Here is a 16,810-nt window from a genome sequence, read left to right on the forward strand (position 1 = left end):
GATCCCAGTGTGCAACATCGCTACCTTCTCTGGTTTCTGCTCTTGAGGAGTAACAGGCTGGCATCACTCCACAGACTCTCAGAAAACACACTGATATTGTTTCCAGCAGAGTTCAAGTCATAATAAAGGCAAAGGGCGGGCATATTAGTGTCCACAGTAGGTCTGCGGGTGAGGTGTTACGTTTTAAGGGACTCAAACTGTGTGTTATGAACAGTATGGTCCTATAATACTCTTTTGAGGTAATTGTACATCACTCTCTTACGAGCGACATACTGATTTCTATTTACTGGCAACCCTTCAGTCCAGTTGGTTTATGTTTCCGTACTTATTGATGTTCCTATGGTCGTTTGCTAGTGTCAGTAAGCGGCCGCGCTCTCTGTCGTGTTTTTAGGCCCGCCTGCTGTCGAGCTGCTCAACAGACTGTCACAGGAGATGCGCGCGCAGCTGGTGATCCGCCCAGACCTGCTCCCGACACTCACCCTGCCCAACTTCACGTGCCAGGCAGCGACACGAGCGGACCAGCCGGCCCCTCCTGCAAATGATCTGTCACCATCATCATCGCCTGCCTTCGCCGTGACCGGCCCCAGCAGCCGGTGGGCTCTCTGCTGGACGCCTCTCGAGCATGCGCTAGAAGACGTGGCCTTCGAGTTCCCGAACGTCCCTCGCATCAGCTGCAGATCTCGCCAAGTCCCTGCCATCTCCAGCCTCAACGACACCGAGTTCTACTTCGTCCTCCAGCTGGGATCTTCCTCGCGGCTCCAGTGTCGAATCGCTGGGTTTCCGAAATTTGAATCAGGTATAGTTGTTGCTTATGTGTTTCACCGAGCGATAAGACACTGTGTCTTGCCGATGTTCTGGTAGGATCTCTGTGGTGTTCTTGAGCTATGATTAATCAATGAGTTTATTCGTTCTCAGTTTATCTTCTCAGTGATACTCGAAAATGTGTTACGCAATGGAGAAACAATTAAAAACGGAATGGATTATTAGACAAATTTAGCTTTTATGTTGTAAAAAATGCCTTTTTTGAATACACGTAGTTGCAAACAAGTTAACAAATGATGTCAAAAAATTCACACACACACACACACACACACTCCATTGCACAAATATCATCATTGTACACACTGCAGAGAAACACCTGGCTTCAAGACCATTACCATACTTCTGCCTTTGTATTATGTTCAAAATGGCTCTGAGCACTATGGGACTTAACTTCTGAGGTCATCAGTCTCCTAGGACTTAGAACTACTTAAACCTAACTAACCTAGGGACATCACACACATCCATGCCCGAGGCAGGATTCGAACCTGCGACCTCAGCGGCCGCACGGTTCCAGACTAGCGCCTAAAACCGCTCGGCCACTTCGGCCGGCTTTGTATTATGTCTTTCATATTTTCACACCTCCGTCTGAAAATAGTCACCATCCCTCAAAATGTAGTGGTCAGCATAGAAAAATGGAAGGAGGTCGATAATCATTCGTGACAAATGTGGGGCATAAGACTTTACAACAAGATGCACTATATTTAGGGCATAAAGTATAGAACAACACAGATGTTTGTTAGTAATTTGTGTTCATATATTTATGATCCGTTCTTTGTGTTCTCTAAATAGTGCATGACCTTGTGTTACTTACGAGGCATGATTGAATGGAAATTGTGACGTTCAAGATTGTAACTGTCACATTGGGTAGTTTATTGCACAGTTTTATTCCAGGGTAAAAAATGCTGTTTTTTGACAATTTTTTCCCGTTAAGCGCAAGTATGGCTCTATTTAGATGATAATGGATGCTGCTGTTAACGGAACAATTACTGATGTTCTTGTTAATGTGCGTAACACGTTAGTAAATGTATCCATATCATACAACTGGAACCCCGGCCAGTTAAACATCATCACAATCACGACATGTACGACTTTTTTTGTATAATTTTACTATCTGTGTTCCGTGTTTTGGATTCCCAAAAATGCTACGAACTTAGTGCATATAAGAATAGTATGGAACTACAAGACACTTCCCTTTACATACTATTAACAGGACCCTGAGGGTATAAGAAGGTGACAACATATTACTTTCTGTGGGCTGCAGTCCATAATTCCAATAAGGAAGGAAAGAGAGGGTAGGGGTGGGGAAGCACTTGCTGAATCATGGGAAGATTAATTTATAAAGTCCTGCATCCGTTCCACAGGACTAACAGTTGGTGAGATTAGGATGGAAGCTCATCTAGTTAACATTCCACTGTCATTTCGAAAAGAAAACGATATTACTGAAAACAAGCAGTCTTCACATCCGATTTCCTCTTACTAGAGACAACATAGTTTCAAATCGATCAATGACTCTTAAGAAAAATAAAACAGGGAGTGTTGGACAAATAACGCACAAAAACATAAGAAAGATCTCCGGTATAGAACAAGACACGATCACACAAAATGTTGAATGAGGTACAGAATAAACGTCATATTCGAAGCAGAGACATAATTATTTTCTACCCGGTATGATGTGGAAAAGATGTACGGCTCAAGATATAGGAAGACAGTTAGTGTGCAGGAAGGCCTGCGCTGGATACTGAGGAAACCTCACTGAGTGATTCTCAGGCAACTAGAGAGGGTAAGCACGTGAAGTAAAACTGTCGTTGACCCGAAACTGGTGTGAACAACGCAGTGATTTACTGGGCATGGTCCTACTGAAGATGCGTTCCTGCGACCTTTATCCTCTTCACTTTTGAGATGAAACAAATTCACAAGAAATTTTCCTTTTCATATTTTCGAACAAAACGATATTTAGAAATATTTTTTTGATGATTCATTAAGGTATAAATGGAAGGCCACGTGTGTGAACCCCCAGCCCCGTTTGTCGTGAAAACTTACTAGCCTTGTCTTTGTGTCTTCTCTTCATGTTACAGTAAAATATTTATTTTATTTGCAATAGTCAACTGCCTATGCGAACATACAGAGAAAACAGGTTTTTAATGTGATTATTTTTGAAATATCTCACTTCCAATAAAGATTTTGTTGATGCTCTGAAACAGCTTCATATTTGCAAGGAAATCAGCATCATACAATAATTTCGGGCAAGTAATAATTTGCTACTGCCAGTAAAAACATCTTTACTCTTCAGCATAAGCTCTTAAACAATTGTTTTCCACAATATACAAATAAATGTTACCTTTGATACACATGACTCTTGTTCTGGAACTGTAGCTAGGTTCCCTGAACTCTAAAACATTCTTTGCTCATCGTCAAATCCAACTTCTGCAGTTGGCTGCAAAATGTGCTCTTCTTAGCTATTTTTTCACATGTTCTACATCATCTGCATCTTCACTGACAGAGAAATTCATTGTACAACAATGTCCTCTTTGTGTAGCGTCCGCAGCTCGTGGCCTAGTGACTAGCGTTGCTGCTTATGGATCGTGGGGTCCTGGGTTCGATCCCCGGCCATCTGGGGGATTTTCTCTGCCAAAGGACTAAGTGTTTCTGTTGTCCTCATCATTTCATCATCATTCGTAGACGTGGCTACATGGTACTGTGTAAAGATTGGGACAATTTATGGGCGCTGATGACTACGCAGTTAAGCCCTCCGCAAACCAAACATCATCATCATCATCATCTCTTCGCTTAGCAACTAACATGACATATTTGTAATTTATTATAACATTGCCAATCGTTGACAGTCCTTTTGTTTATCTACTTGACCGAACACTATCTGTGATACATCACCCAACAGTTGGCAATCACGTGGTCTATACATTGATTAAAAATCCATACCGGCTATTTTCCTGTGCGAATGTGACATCTGTAATATGATGAAAATCTGTCACATAGAGAAACATCGCCCATGTTTTCATTATAGAGTTTCACTATCATTGCTTGTGGAACATCTAACTTCCCTCTCTCGTATCTGCATAATGACGTGAGGTCCAGGTACGAGAACGCTCGGAAAGTGTGTAATTTCACAGTAATGAAATGAATCTACGCGGATGTGAACTGATGCTCACAATCTAGAATAGTCGACGAACTCTGTATAAAAACACGTCTTCTCAGTCAAATAGTTAGGAATATTAACTATTTATAAATCCTTCTAGTTTGTAGAGGCAGCCATTTTGATCGTATGACAAACTGTAAACTAACATACGAATTGTTCTTTGCAGGATGCCACGTTGTAGTGTTGAACTAAGAGCTAGGAGATCCACTCTAATGGACCAACGTTCTATAAGCGGAAAAATCCGCGTATTTGTGGAGAAACAAAATGAACAAAGGTCCTCATTTACGTCTTCATTTACAAGGGCGCCTGCAGATTAGCATGGGTCCGAACCAAGGTTCAATTAGATATAAACCGAAGAACCAAAGAAACTGGTATACCTGCCTAATATCGCGTAGGGCCCCCGCGAGCATGCAGAAGTGCCGAAACGCGACGTGGCATGGACTCGACTAAAGTCTGAAGTAATGCTGAAGGGAACTGACACCATGAATCTGTTGTATACCGCCCACTCGTCTAATATACATAATCTCGTACTGCTACTGAGACAACAGCAAAGCCCATCGTTGCATTTTTTGGGTAGTTCGTACTGGAACCGGCTTTTTCCGTTGAAACAAGTACTTCAATGGCTTGTGATCAGTTACTAAGCAGAATTTTCGGCCATACAAATAGTGGTGGAATTTGGTGACCCAATACGCAATAACCAATGTCTCTTTCTCTATGTGTGAATAGTTACGCTCAGCTTTGGACAACACTTTTGATGCGAAAGCAAAAGGCCTGTCTTTATCACTAATTCTGTGCGAAAGCACTGTACCGATTCTGTAAGAGGAAGTGTCAACTTGCCACACAATGTTAGCGACAAGGAGATCAACGGATCCCATCCTCATCGCCAGTGTTGTATACTGTCCACTCGTCTAATATAGGGTGTCTGGGAAACCTGCTTTCTCAGATCGCTAGACAAAAATTCAAGCAAATCGCATTAACTAATTTTATGTATGGAAAATAAATGATAATACTTCACTTTTAAGACATTGCAAGGCTGTGGGGCAAGCAATGGGTGACAGACAAAACAAGCAATCTCATCACTGTAGATATTTGCTAATACAAGTTGTAACCGCGCAATGTCATTCAATACCATCACGACGACACCCCTCGATCGACGTTAACACTCGTGGTGTCACTCGCCTTCATACATGGCAGTGGACATTTGAAAATTCGTGACGCTAGCTCAATGGTGGTCAACTGATTTAAATGTTATTCCCGGCTGACTCATAATTCAATTACTGCCACGGAGGTGAGGAGAAAGAACATATCCTGGTGGTACCAGCATTATGCGTATTTAGATGTTCGATTAATCAGAATGGTTTGCAGTGTTCCAGAGATTCTATTCGAACTCTATGCTGATGTACCGACAAGGACCATTTTCGCAGATAAACATCCAAGTACGTAATGGATGTTCAGTTTCTCAATAAAGTTCGTCGCACTCACACATTATACATCCGCTGTGAGAACAATTTCATGTCTTTATATTTTTGGTCTCCTACAATACTGGTTGGCTAAATATTATGACGATACGTTGCATACAACTGCCACAGATATTGTTTATCTTGTAGTCAAGACTACGTAATGAAGCCAAAATCGTGGATAAAATTGAAATGTAATTCGTTTATTAACACTTCTCTTTTCACTAATGAAATATGAAATATGAATCGGGATTGGAAGTGATGATCCTATCCTTCATTTTTAGTATTTTAGGTTCCCGTTAATTAATATCTGGTAGTTAATAAGCGAACTATTTTTTATGCTGGCGCGTTGTTTGTTATCAGTTACCCTCGAAACCGTCCAAGGATAAGATTCTATTAATGTTCCGCGCACACGCGTTTCACCATTTTATAAAATGCAGAATTACGTAAACTATAGCTTTCCGTTGCGCACAACTTTTGTGGGTTCCACAACCATAATAGTTTCCCAAGAGCATTTTCTCCAGCTAACACAAAGTTCGAATTATGTTGTCGGATTAATTTTCACTTCACCCGACAATAAACGTCTCTGATCACTTCGTCACACGTAATGTATTTTAAACGTGCTTGAAGAGACTTTAAATAATCTCCTTAACGAATTTCGCAGTCGCGTACCACTTTTTCATCTACTAGCCCGATCGGGATAACTGAAGGTAGAGAGCTCAATAATGTGTTACATGTTCTTTTATATGTATTAAAAAACAAATGCACCCCTATATCTTTTTGTCCCGTTTGGTCATTGCTACTTTGCTTTTTATTAGTTTTCATTATATTGCTTCTTAGTAATACTGTGCAGTTATTAAAGTTTCGTATTGCTTTCCCCTTTTTGATTCATCCCCGATTTTAATTAATATGATGCTAATTGACACGCCTGCCCGCAAAATGCCGTTATAAAGTGAAAGCCCATCGTTGCAATTTTTGGAAAGTTTGTACAGGAACCGGCTTCGTCGGATGAAACAAGGACTTCAATGGCTTGTGATCCGTTACTAAGTAGTCATCTTGCATGGGCCATAGGTGTTTGGCAGTGGAGTTTTGAACTTCTCTCACTAACAAGGATACGAATGAACACGGTAACGGCTGGGTCACCGTTGCTCTTATACGTGGACCAAAAGTCGATAAAGTAAAAGGGCTAGATGATTTCAGCCCACGTGATGTCATCGCTTCTCGGACATTTCAGATTTGTGAAGTTTACAACAGTGATAAGGGTTCTTTGTATTACATGTCGACTATTACTTTGGTTCTCAGAACCAGGAATCATTGCAGCGTTCGTAGATCGGCTAGACTTCCACTGGGAAGCGGACAGGCTGCGCGCCGCTTATATTCTCTTCTCCTAGATGCTGCTGTTGTCTGGGTGTCGTCCTAGAGAAGGGTCCGTCAGCGCACTATTGGCTGACGTCGTCTCACAACCATCTCTCCTGTAACGTTCATGGCCGACAAGCCGGCGCTTGATGTTACGCCTGAACAAAATCCTGCAGGGCTATCTACAAATACGTAAGAGTACGAGGGGGTGGAGACATCTTCAGAACAGCATGTTACAAGGCATCCCAGATATGCTCAATAATGTTAATGTCTGGAGAATTTGGTGGCCAGCGGGAAGAGTTTACCGGATCCTGATATTCACGGTACACTCGTGAAATGGTCGTACGTGAAAAACCCCACTTCATCGCTACCTCGGAGATGCTGTTCAAATGGTTCAAATGGCTCTGAGCACTATGGGACTTAACATCTGAGGTCATCAGTCCCCTAGAACGTAGAACTACTTAAACCTAACTAACCTAAGGGCAACACACACATCCATGACCGAGGCAGGATTCGATCGTGCGACGTTGCGGTCGCGCGGTTCCAGACTGAAGCGCCTAGAACCGCTCGGCCACACCGGCCGGCTCGGAGATGCTGTGTCCCATCGCTCGTGCGCCGACTTCAACACCACGTTCAAACTCGCCTAAATCTTGGCAATCTGCCATTGTAGCAACAGTAACCGATCTGTCAGCTGCGCCAGACACTCGTTGTCCTGTACGGGCATTGCCGACCGCAGCGCCGTATTCAGCCTGTTTATGTATCTCTGTGTTTGATTACGCTTGCCTATGCCAGTTTCTTTGGCAGTATACTTCATACAGAAATAATTGCCAGAGACGAAAGAAGCAGTAAGTCATAGGAGGAATAAGCATGGGTTTCGAAAAAGACGATCGTGTGAAACCCAGCTCGCGCTTTTCGTCCACGAGACTCAGAGGGCCATAGACACGGTTTCCCTGGTACATGCCGTGTTTATTGACTGCCGCAAGGTGTTTTATACACTCCCCCACAGTCGTTTAATGAACAAAATAAGAGCATATGGACTATCAGACCAATTGTGTGATTGGATTGAGGAGTTCCTAGATAACAGAACGCAGCATGTCATTCTCAATGGAGAGAAGTCTTCCGAAGTAAGAGTGATTTCAGGTGTGCCGCAGGGGAGTGTCGTAGGACCGTTGCTATTCACAATATAATACATGACCTTGTGGATGACATCGGAAGTTCACTGAGGCTTTTTGCGGATGATGCTGTGGTATATTGAGAGGTTGTAACAATGGAAAATTGTACTGAAATGCAGGAGGATCTGCAGCGAATTGATGCATGGTGCAAGGAATGGCAATTGAATCTCAATGTAGACAAGTGTAATGTGCTGCGAATACATAGAAAGATAGATCCCTTATCATTTAGCTACAATATAGCAGGTCAGCAACTGGAAGCTGTTAATTCCATAAATTATCTGGGAGTACACATTAGGAGTGATTTAAAATGGAATGATCATATAAAGTTGATCGTCGGTAAAGCAGATGCCAGACTGAGATTCATTGGAAGAATGCTAAGGAAATGCAATCCGAAAACAAAGGAAGTAGGTTACAGTACATTTGTTCGCCCACTGCTTGAATACTGCTCAGCAGTGTGGGATCCGTACCAGATAGGGTTGATAGAAGAGATAGAGAAGATCCAACGGAGAGCAGCGCGCTTCGTTACAGGATCATATAGTAATCGCGAAAGCGTTACGGAGTTGACAGATAAACTCCAGTGGAAGACTCTGCAGGAGAGACGCTCAGTAGCTTGGTACGGGCTTTTGTTGAAGTTTCGAGAACATACCTTCACCGAGGAGCGAAGCGGTATATTGCTCCTTCCTATGTATATTCGCGAAGAGACCATGAGGATAAAATCAGAGAGATTAGCGCCCACATAGAGGCATAGCGACAGTCCTTCTTTCCACGAACAATACAAGACTGGAATAGAAGGAAGACCGATAGAGGTACTCAAGGTACCCTCCGCCACACACCGTCAGGTGGTTTGCGGAGTATGGATGTAGATGTAGATGTAGGAACCCCTGTCTAACAATGACACACCTAGCTACCAAATTACGCAAAATGTAACCTCAGAATAAGAGAAGGAAAAGAGGAGTGTGGTTTACGGGGAAGACAGAAGAGAGAGAGAGAGAGAGAGAGAGAGAGAGAGAGAGAGAGAGAGAGAGAGAGAGGGGGGGGGGAGGGGGCAGAAATACATTCTGTGTGGGTATAATTTGTCTGTTTACCCACAATACAGGGTGTGTCAAAAAGAATCATCCGATTTAGCACGTCTATATTCCTCAAACTAATAAACATATACAATTCATTCTGTTTTTTGATGATCGGGAAACTCTATAAGTTTTTTTTCTTTCATAGATTTCCATAAGTGTTCAGTATGCCTCCCCTTGTGATACATGGCATATGTCAATGTGACATTAAGATTATTTCCACACTACCTCGAGCATGCTTTGAGTTACAGCTTCCACAGCTAGTGTTATGCGATGCGATTTCTCCGTTCATTCGTTGTTGTTGGTAACAGGGGCAAATAAACAGAGTGTTTTATAAACTCCCGACAAGAAATAACCAGATGCAGTCAGGTTATGTGACCTTGGAGGCCAGTAATGTAAGGCTGAATCATTTGGTCCAGTGCGACCGAGCCATTGTTCAGTAATCCTTTGATTTAAAAATTCCCGCACTTCCAGATGCGAGTGTGGCGGTGTCCCATCCTGTTCGTTAATGAAGTCGTTCGAATCAGTCTCCAACTGTGGGAAAAGGAAGTTCTCAAGAATATCGAGATATGTGCTTCGTGTAACAGTGTTCTCGGCAAAGAAAAATGGACCATACACCTTTTTCCGTGAAAATGCACACAACACATTAAATTTTGGAGAGTCCCTCTCAAGCTGTACAACTTCATGTGGTTGTTCCGTAGCACACATTCTCACATTATGACGGTTCCTCTTTCCATTTAAATGGAATGTTGCCTCATCACCAAATACTAACCGCGGAAGAAAACTGTCCTACTCCATCTTCCCTAGAACAAAATTACGGTATTCCACACGTTGTTGTGTGTCACCTTCATGAAGAGCTAGCAGTAGCTGAATTTTTTATGGTTTCATGTGTAAATGTCGGCGAAACACATGCCAGACGGACGCCGGGAGCATGTTGAGCTGTCGAGCTGCGCGGCGAACGGATTTCTACGGGCTCCGTGTAAAACTATGGCGGATGCGTTCGACGTCTGTGTGATACTCGGGGACGGTCCGACGATTTGCCTTTACACAAACAACCTGTTCCTCGGAATTGTTCATGCCACCGTCTAATTCTCTGTGCTGTTGGAGGATCCACAGCATACCTAGTACGAAAGTCACGCTGAATTGTTATTACTGACCCGTATTGCGCAAAACGTAGAACACAAAGCGCTTTCTATTGTCCCCACAGCATTTTCACTAGAAATGAAGCGGGCGCACAATGCTGCTACCTAGCGGGAACCAAGTAAAACTCAAGATTTTGCTCTTTCCAGCAGTACGTTGTTTACGCACATATCTCAAATAGCATAGTAGTTATGATTTTTTTAAAAATCGGATAATTCTTTTTATGGACCCTGTATTTGCTACGTCACGGAGGTCAGATGCTTAATGCTTATGATGTAATAAATTCTTTTCCCCTTTTTATGGCTAGGTGCTTTTCACTACATTAAGCGGAAAAAGTAATTAACAAACCTGCAATTTGCTCACAGTTTTACTGAAATTAAAGTCATCGAATTGTCAATCACTTTGTAATTTTATTTACGAAATTGGCTTTGTCATTTTCAAGTGTGTTGAATGTTTATAAGGAGAACAGCACGGTCACATCATAAAACTCCAAGTTACGCCAAATGAGTCGTCATCATACTGATTAAAAGTTGTTGATTACTCCTGTTGACAACTTCACAAGTCGCCCGAACACATACAGTGCAGATGCATTTCATTAAACGTTCAGATTCTGTTAGATAGGGAGATGTGTCTCGACATCAGTATAACCGTTTCTAGGTCTTCTTGAATCATCTGCTTCTCAAGTTGACTTTCTTGTATCCGTACCCTGTTTGCGTCGTTTGATGTACAACACATTCAGTTAATTTACACAGGCAGTGATGCTCCTGGGGACCGTTTTCTACAACTTAAAAACTGAAAATACAATGTAAGTATAACACCATAAATAGATAAAGCAGATCCGAATGTTCCAAACATGTATTGGCAGTGTCCGGCGGAGGGTACTTCTGGTACCAGTACGTGATCCCCTTTCCCTGTTCTGTTTACGAATGACGCACTGGAAGAACGATTACCGGTAAGCTCCTGTATTAGCTCGAATTTCTCGAATTTCCTCATTGAGGCCATTTCGCAAGACGTGTGAGGGAGGAAGTAATATGTTGTCCAATTCTTCGGAGAAAGTAGTCACTCGAAATGTCAGTAGTAAACCTCTCTGAGATGTACAATGCCTCTCTTGTACCATACTTTCTGCCACTGTAGTTTGTTCAGTATCATTATAATGCTTTTGTGTGGACTAATCGATCCCGTGACGAAATGCTCCGCTCTTCATTGGATCTTTTCTATCTCTTCTATTAGTCCTACTTGGTAGAACTGCTTGGTATCTGGGAAGTAGTACTGCGGAGTAAGAAATACCTAGCTCCCATAGGAGTGCGGGTGGGATGAAAAGGATACCTAATCCTAAAATCTAGGCTGCCCTGCATTGCTTGTATGTTGTGTGGGTAGTTTCAGGATGTGTTCCAAAGAGCATACATCCAGATGGGCTCAGCTGAGCATAGAGAGAGGTATGAAGGCGATTGATAGATGCAGATAGAGAGGTTGGTGTAGAAGATGGACAGTGTCAAAGGGGGGATGGGGGGTGGGGGGTGGGAGGAGGACATGGGCCAACAGAGAGAGAAAGTAGATGTACAGGTAGAAATGAAAAGGTTATATGAATAGAAAGAGAAGAGGGAGAGGAAGAGGTTGACAGGTAGACAGAGAGCAGGTAGGAGAAGATGGACAGAATGAGGGGAAGCAGGAGATGGTGAGGGAGAGGGGCGAGGAGGACTCAGTCAGAGAAAGGAGGGAGGAGGAGATGGACAGAGAGATGAGAGAAGAAATGAATAGAAAGGGAGTAGGAGGAGATATACAGAAGATTAGTTGTGAAACAGATGTGTCAAAATATGTGCCATGCACATTGAAAGCATGGCTAAAAGTCTAGTCTGTCTATATATTTATAAAAAGCGTTTAGTGTATGTATGTTCCACACCTCCTCCTAGATCACTGGATCAATTTCAACCAAACTTGTTATACATATAAGTTATTATCTGTAAAAAACCACTGTGGTTATAACCGCCCACCCTCATAAGGATGGGAGTTGGTAAAAAGGAGGTAATATCTATATTACTAAACGGTTAACTCAGATCATTATTCGCGGTGCACAGCTCCAGATGCAGGTTGCGTACATTGGCCAAAAAATTTATATTTTACAATTTTTTTCCATATTAGGTGTTCCTATTGATTTTTGATGTCTTAAGCGCAGAAATGCTAACCGTTTCCCTATATCACTTGAGGCATTTCCAGGAAGTAATGATGAAGACCTAGAAAATTCATACTTAACACTTATGTTCGATAGAGCTTTAAAAATACATGTTAAAATAGGGTACTCCTAACATAATAATACAGTATTGTGTTCCTTAGAACTGATAAAAAGCATAAGTATTAAATTCTCTTCTTTTCCCTCTCGAGAGCAATGTGCTGACCACATGACTTCCATACCTGCACCCAGTGACGCCTGTGGGCCGAGGATGACACAGCGGTCGGTGGAAAAAGTGAAGTCTTCAAGGCCTGCTCGGACGTACAGAGTTATTCCCCTTCAAATCTCCGACGCGTTTTCTTCTGTGCTATACGTGAAGGCACTACGTGGGCAGCGTTCAGCAGCAGTCAGTTGTCGTTCTAACATTACGTCTGCCCTTTTACTTCCGTTGCAATTATGTAATGTCTTGATGGAACCTTTCTCCTTGTCCCCTCTTCCCCCCCCCCCCCCTCCCCTCACAACGCCCTGATTTTCAGGAAAGTAGTTGACGCTGGAGTTCAGAATATGCAGCTTAAAACTCATTGAGGCATCCATTACTTTGAAGTTAACCAGCATGTTTCTATGCTCTTGTAATGAAGATCTTTGCACAAGATGACGAGTAGGAAATTTGTCGAAACGTTGCCTCTGAAGTACACCTTGACTCGGCTGACAACCCGAAAAACTTCAGCACTTTTAAAGGATATCCAATATGGTCTTTAAATTTCATCCATTTTATCTTCTTTAATTAGTTTCTGATCGTCAGACCCAACGAAAACTGCTTATTTCATCATAGCTTCTGATAGCCGCGGTAACTCACTTGTCATATATTTGAAAGCGTCACCATCTTTTGGTTGGGCATTTATAATTTCATAGCATCAAATTTTGTGTCGTGGTAGAAGATCTTTTTGGGATCCACCACTGAATCGAACAGTACGTTATTCTCTTCAACGTTTGTCGTACTAATTGGCCAGGTTTTTTGAAATCAGTGCTTGTCTTTTGCAAGACTGCTCCATTCCTATTTGAAGCAGACGTAATTGGTATAGCCACCTCCTGACCAAGGATCACAGACACTTGTGTCAAATCCCCACAAATAGTCCATTCCTAATCTTAAGTTTCACCAGGATGAAGGCCAAAGAATCACATTTCTCTTTCAAATGTATTGAATATTCAACAGGTATGGCAGCATATTTGTTCCAATTTTCAGCAATACATAATATCATCGTCATGAAAAAAGTGAGGAAGGAAATCTGTTTTTCTACTTCTGAATCAACAGAAAAATGTTCCAAAGGCCACCATGTCCTTTTCCTGTAGCATAGAGGCTAACAGCTGTGCTATGTATTCCATCATTGGAATCATCTCTGGTCATATCCTTCAATACGGATAGTGAAAACGATTGTGGCTCACTTCATATCTTCATTAGAACTCTCAACCGTTTCAGTAGCTGAAAATGGAAGCACTTCTTCGAAATTATCAGGCAGAAGAGATACAGAACTATCAGATCAGTGAGGCACAGGACGTAGCGTAGAATCAAAGACTGGATAACAGATATCACTATTGGTTTTACTTCCTCACAACTCGAACACACTCAATGTTCGGCCCACGACTTGCCCGGTTTCTCAAGCTTTACGCGAAAGTACGCGAAATATACTTCTTTGACAACGTATGAAATTGTCCACTGCTGCGTTTTCGTTAGATGTTTGCCACAGATGTAACAGAAGCGGTCAGAATAATTTATATACCCTCTGGAATAGATGACATTCGCAAAGAGCAAGGTGACTTATCATCCGTTGCTGAAGTTAGCGTGAACAATTATGTGTAAAGCAAACATAGACCTTGACATTAAATTATCACGGTAATATGTAGATGGTAGTATTATAGACAATAAAATGAAACATTTTTTTGGTAGGTCACATTGCAAACATTCACAAAACAAAACAAATTGATACAATTTGAGAGACGCTTATAATAATTTCCACAACGAAATTTTGTCTCAAAACCTGGCAGAAAATGCAAAGAGACTTTGGTCGTATGTAAAGTATGCTAGCGGCAAGACACAATCATTGCCTACTCTGTGGATTGCAATAGAAATGTTACAGGCGCCAATGATTAGGTGGTGGTAAGTTCCTATAGGACAAAACTGCTAAGGTCATCGGTCCGTAGGCTTACGCACCACTTCATCTAACATGAACTAAGTTACGCTAGGAACAACTCACACACACACACCCATGCCCGAGGGAGGACTCGAACCTCCGTTGTGGGGGAGCCGAACGAACCGTGACAAGGCGCTGAGATCACGCTGCTGTGATTAGGGAGCTATACGACACACGGTCGGGGGTGCAGCGCTCGTCAGAGCAGGACGTTCTGTACCTTTTAGAAAGACGCTCGCAGCTTTTGATGAAGATGCATCTTGTGAAATTTGCTTACATTTCAGCAATGACGCAGTTGTTGCTCGCGTTGGACTAATGACACCTACCTTCCAGCAGATGCGGAGGCTCGGCTACACGAGATGCTGCAGAAGTCCTCCAGAGAGATGGGGGCAACTCTGCGGCCTGAGGACGGCGTTCTCGTGCTGGAAACGCCACCCGCCGCGTGCGTGGACTTCCCCGCCTACCCTGGTTCTTCTCTTTCCGACGGCGCTCAGTTCATCTCCTCTTTCCGCGGCAAGACTCAGCTCTGTGTGCTGGCGAAGCGCGAAGCCTCGTCTCGCCAGCCGATGCCTTTCGCAGCCTGACAAATTTGCGGGCCGGTTACCAATCGCTTAACTTATCATTGCTTCAGAGATCAACTTTAGAAAACTGTTCTGAGTCCAAATTTTATTTCATTCGTTACTGTGTTCCCAATTTTAAAGTTTGTAAATTTGATTCTGTGTGGTTTTCTGTAATTGTTATTTTATTTTCCACTTGCGAGATAAAGCTGTTTTATTTTCCTCTTGTAAGGTAAAGTGCAGAAATAAAAAATAATAAGATTTGTGGACGGCACCGTCATTCCAGCAGAGGCAGCCATGGACTTTGAAGATCCGTTGAACCTTGTAAACTTCACTACTGATCCCATCGCTCAACAAAGCGTTACAAGCCTGTGGCATAGAATTCTTGTGGCAGCTAGGCAAGTTGAAAAAGAGAGAGAGTGAGAGAGAAGTGATAGAGTGATATATTTACGTACGTGTGATAAATCTCCTTTACCCCAAAAATATTTCTCTCTTTCACAGCTCCTTTGCGTTACCACAGGTAACGTGTCACTGATCGCATTTGTACTAAGACTGCAGTACACGCGAGTTGCCTATTTGCTTCCACCATCCAGAATAGAATGCATAAGTTCCAATAAAAAGTTCACCAACCTGCAGTCTTCTACAGTTATTTTATCCTGCGCAGAAAACAGCACGTAGGTCGTGAGTCCGTAATCTTGAGGTTGTAAGAAAACTGTTATTTTAGAAATGATTAAATTTTCAATCAGTTTGTTTATACGAGATGCCGCTCGCTTTTTATTGGCAGAACACGAGAAACCGCACAGTTACAATCCTTTTAGAGTCACAAATGATTTCTACTCTTCAACAAATTAATGAACTGTATATTTCCGTAATTAATATTACACTGTCCTCAACTATATGTCCAAATAGCCGTACATTGCTAATAAAGTCTTAACTAACACTGACTGTGGCAGACATGTCTGTCCTTGGAGGCTTCCAAACCAACTCTTACAGCCGAATCACTTCGCTTGCCATCCAAGTTAGGCACGATACAAAGACCACCGAAGTGCTTCGTCTGCCTTTTCGTTTCGCAGATGTTTATTACTCTGCTGGTTATAAATACTTGTTAAATAATGGAATGATAGCACGCTGTTGAGAGATTCTGTAAATAAAACGTGTAAGCAAATTTGCTGTTTAGCTTGTCTACGAGAGTAAGTCAAATGAAAACCTTAAATTTGTAATTACAAATCGAAATTTCGCGTCGTTATCCTGTAATTTGGTAAGCGTGCTACGAACAGTGTGCAAAATGACTTGTAGGTGGCAGCATAGTGCAGACGCACACATACCATCGCAGGATCACTATAAAGATGGCCGCCCCGCTTGCGACATGCACCAGGGAAGGACAGCGTTCTGTTATTCGGTTTTTGCGTAATGAAGGTGTGAAACCTACTGAAATTCATTGACGAATGAAGGTTCGGTACGCTGATGCATCTTTGTCACAGCAGCAAGTCTACGAATGGAGTAGGAAGTTCGAAAATGGTGTTACTTCAGTGGAAGATGCTCCTCGTCCAGGTCAGGCACAACAAGTTGTGACTCCAAAGAACATTGCAGCAGATGAAGCTATAGTGAAGGAAAACCACCGAGTTACACTGAATGACATTACAGCATGTTTACAGATTAGTCATGGGTCAGCATGATGAGCTCCAATTTCACAAAGTGTCTGCAAGGTGGGTGCCATTTCAGTTGACTCCTG

General features: G+C 42.5%; 1 protein-coding gene across 3 annotated transcripts in view; it reads left to right on the top strand.

The window, feature by feature from the left end:
• Positions 1-16,243, top strand: part of LOC126284397 (uncharacterized) — a 65,491-nt gene extending 49,248 nt beyond the window's left edge. The window contains exons 5-6 of one of the 3 annotated variants that reach the window (XM_049983296.1): positions 392-796; positions 14,855-16,243. In XM_049983296.1, the coding sequence (XP_049839253.1) occupies positions 392-796; positions 14,855-15,105 (656 nt within the window). In that variant the 3' untranslated portion in view covers positions 15,106-16,243. The remainder of the gene's footprint in view (positions 1-391; positions 797-14,854) is intronic. The other 2 variants (XM_049983297.1, XM_049983299.1) reach the window with 2 other exon arrangements.
• The last annotated feature ends 567 nt before the right edge of the window (positions 16,244-16,810 follow it).

The sequence above is a fragment of the Schistocerca gregaria genome, chromosome 8, assembly GCF_023897955.1.
Source record: "Schistocerca gregaria isolate iqSchGreg1 chromosome 8, iqSchGreg1.2, whole genome shotgun sequence".
In the NCBI taxonomy this organism is placed as follows: Eukaryota; Metazoa; Arthropoda; class Insecta; order Orthoptera; family Acrididae; genus Schistocerca; species Schistocerca gregaria.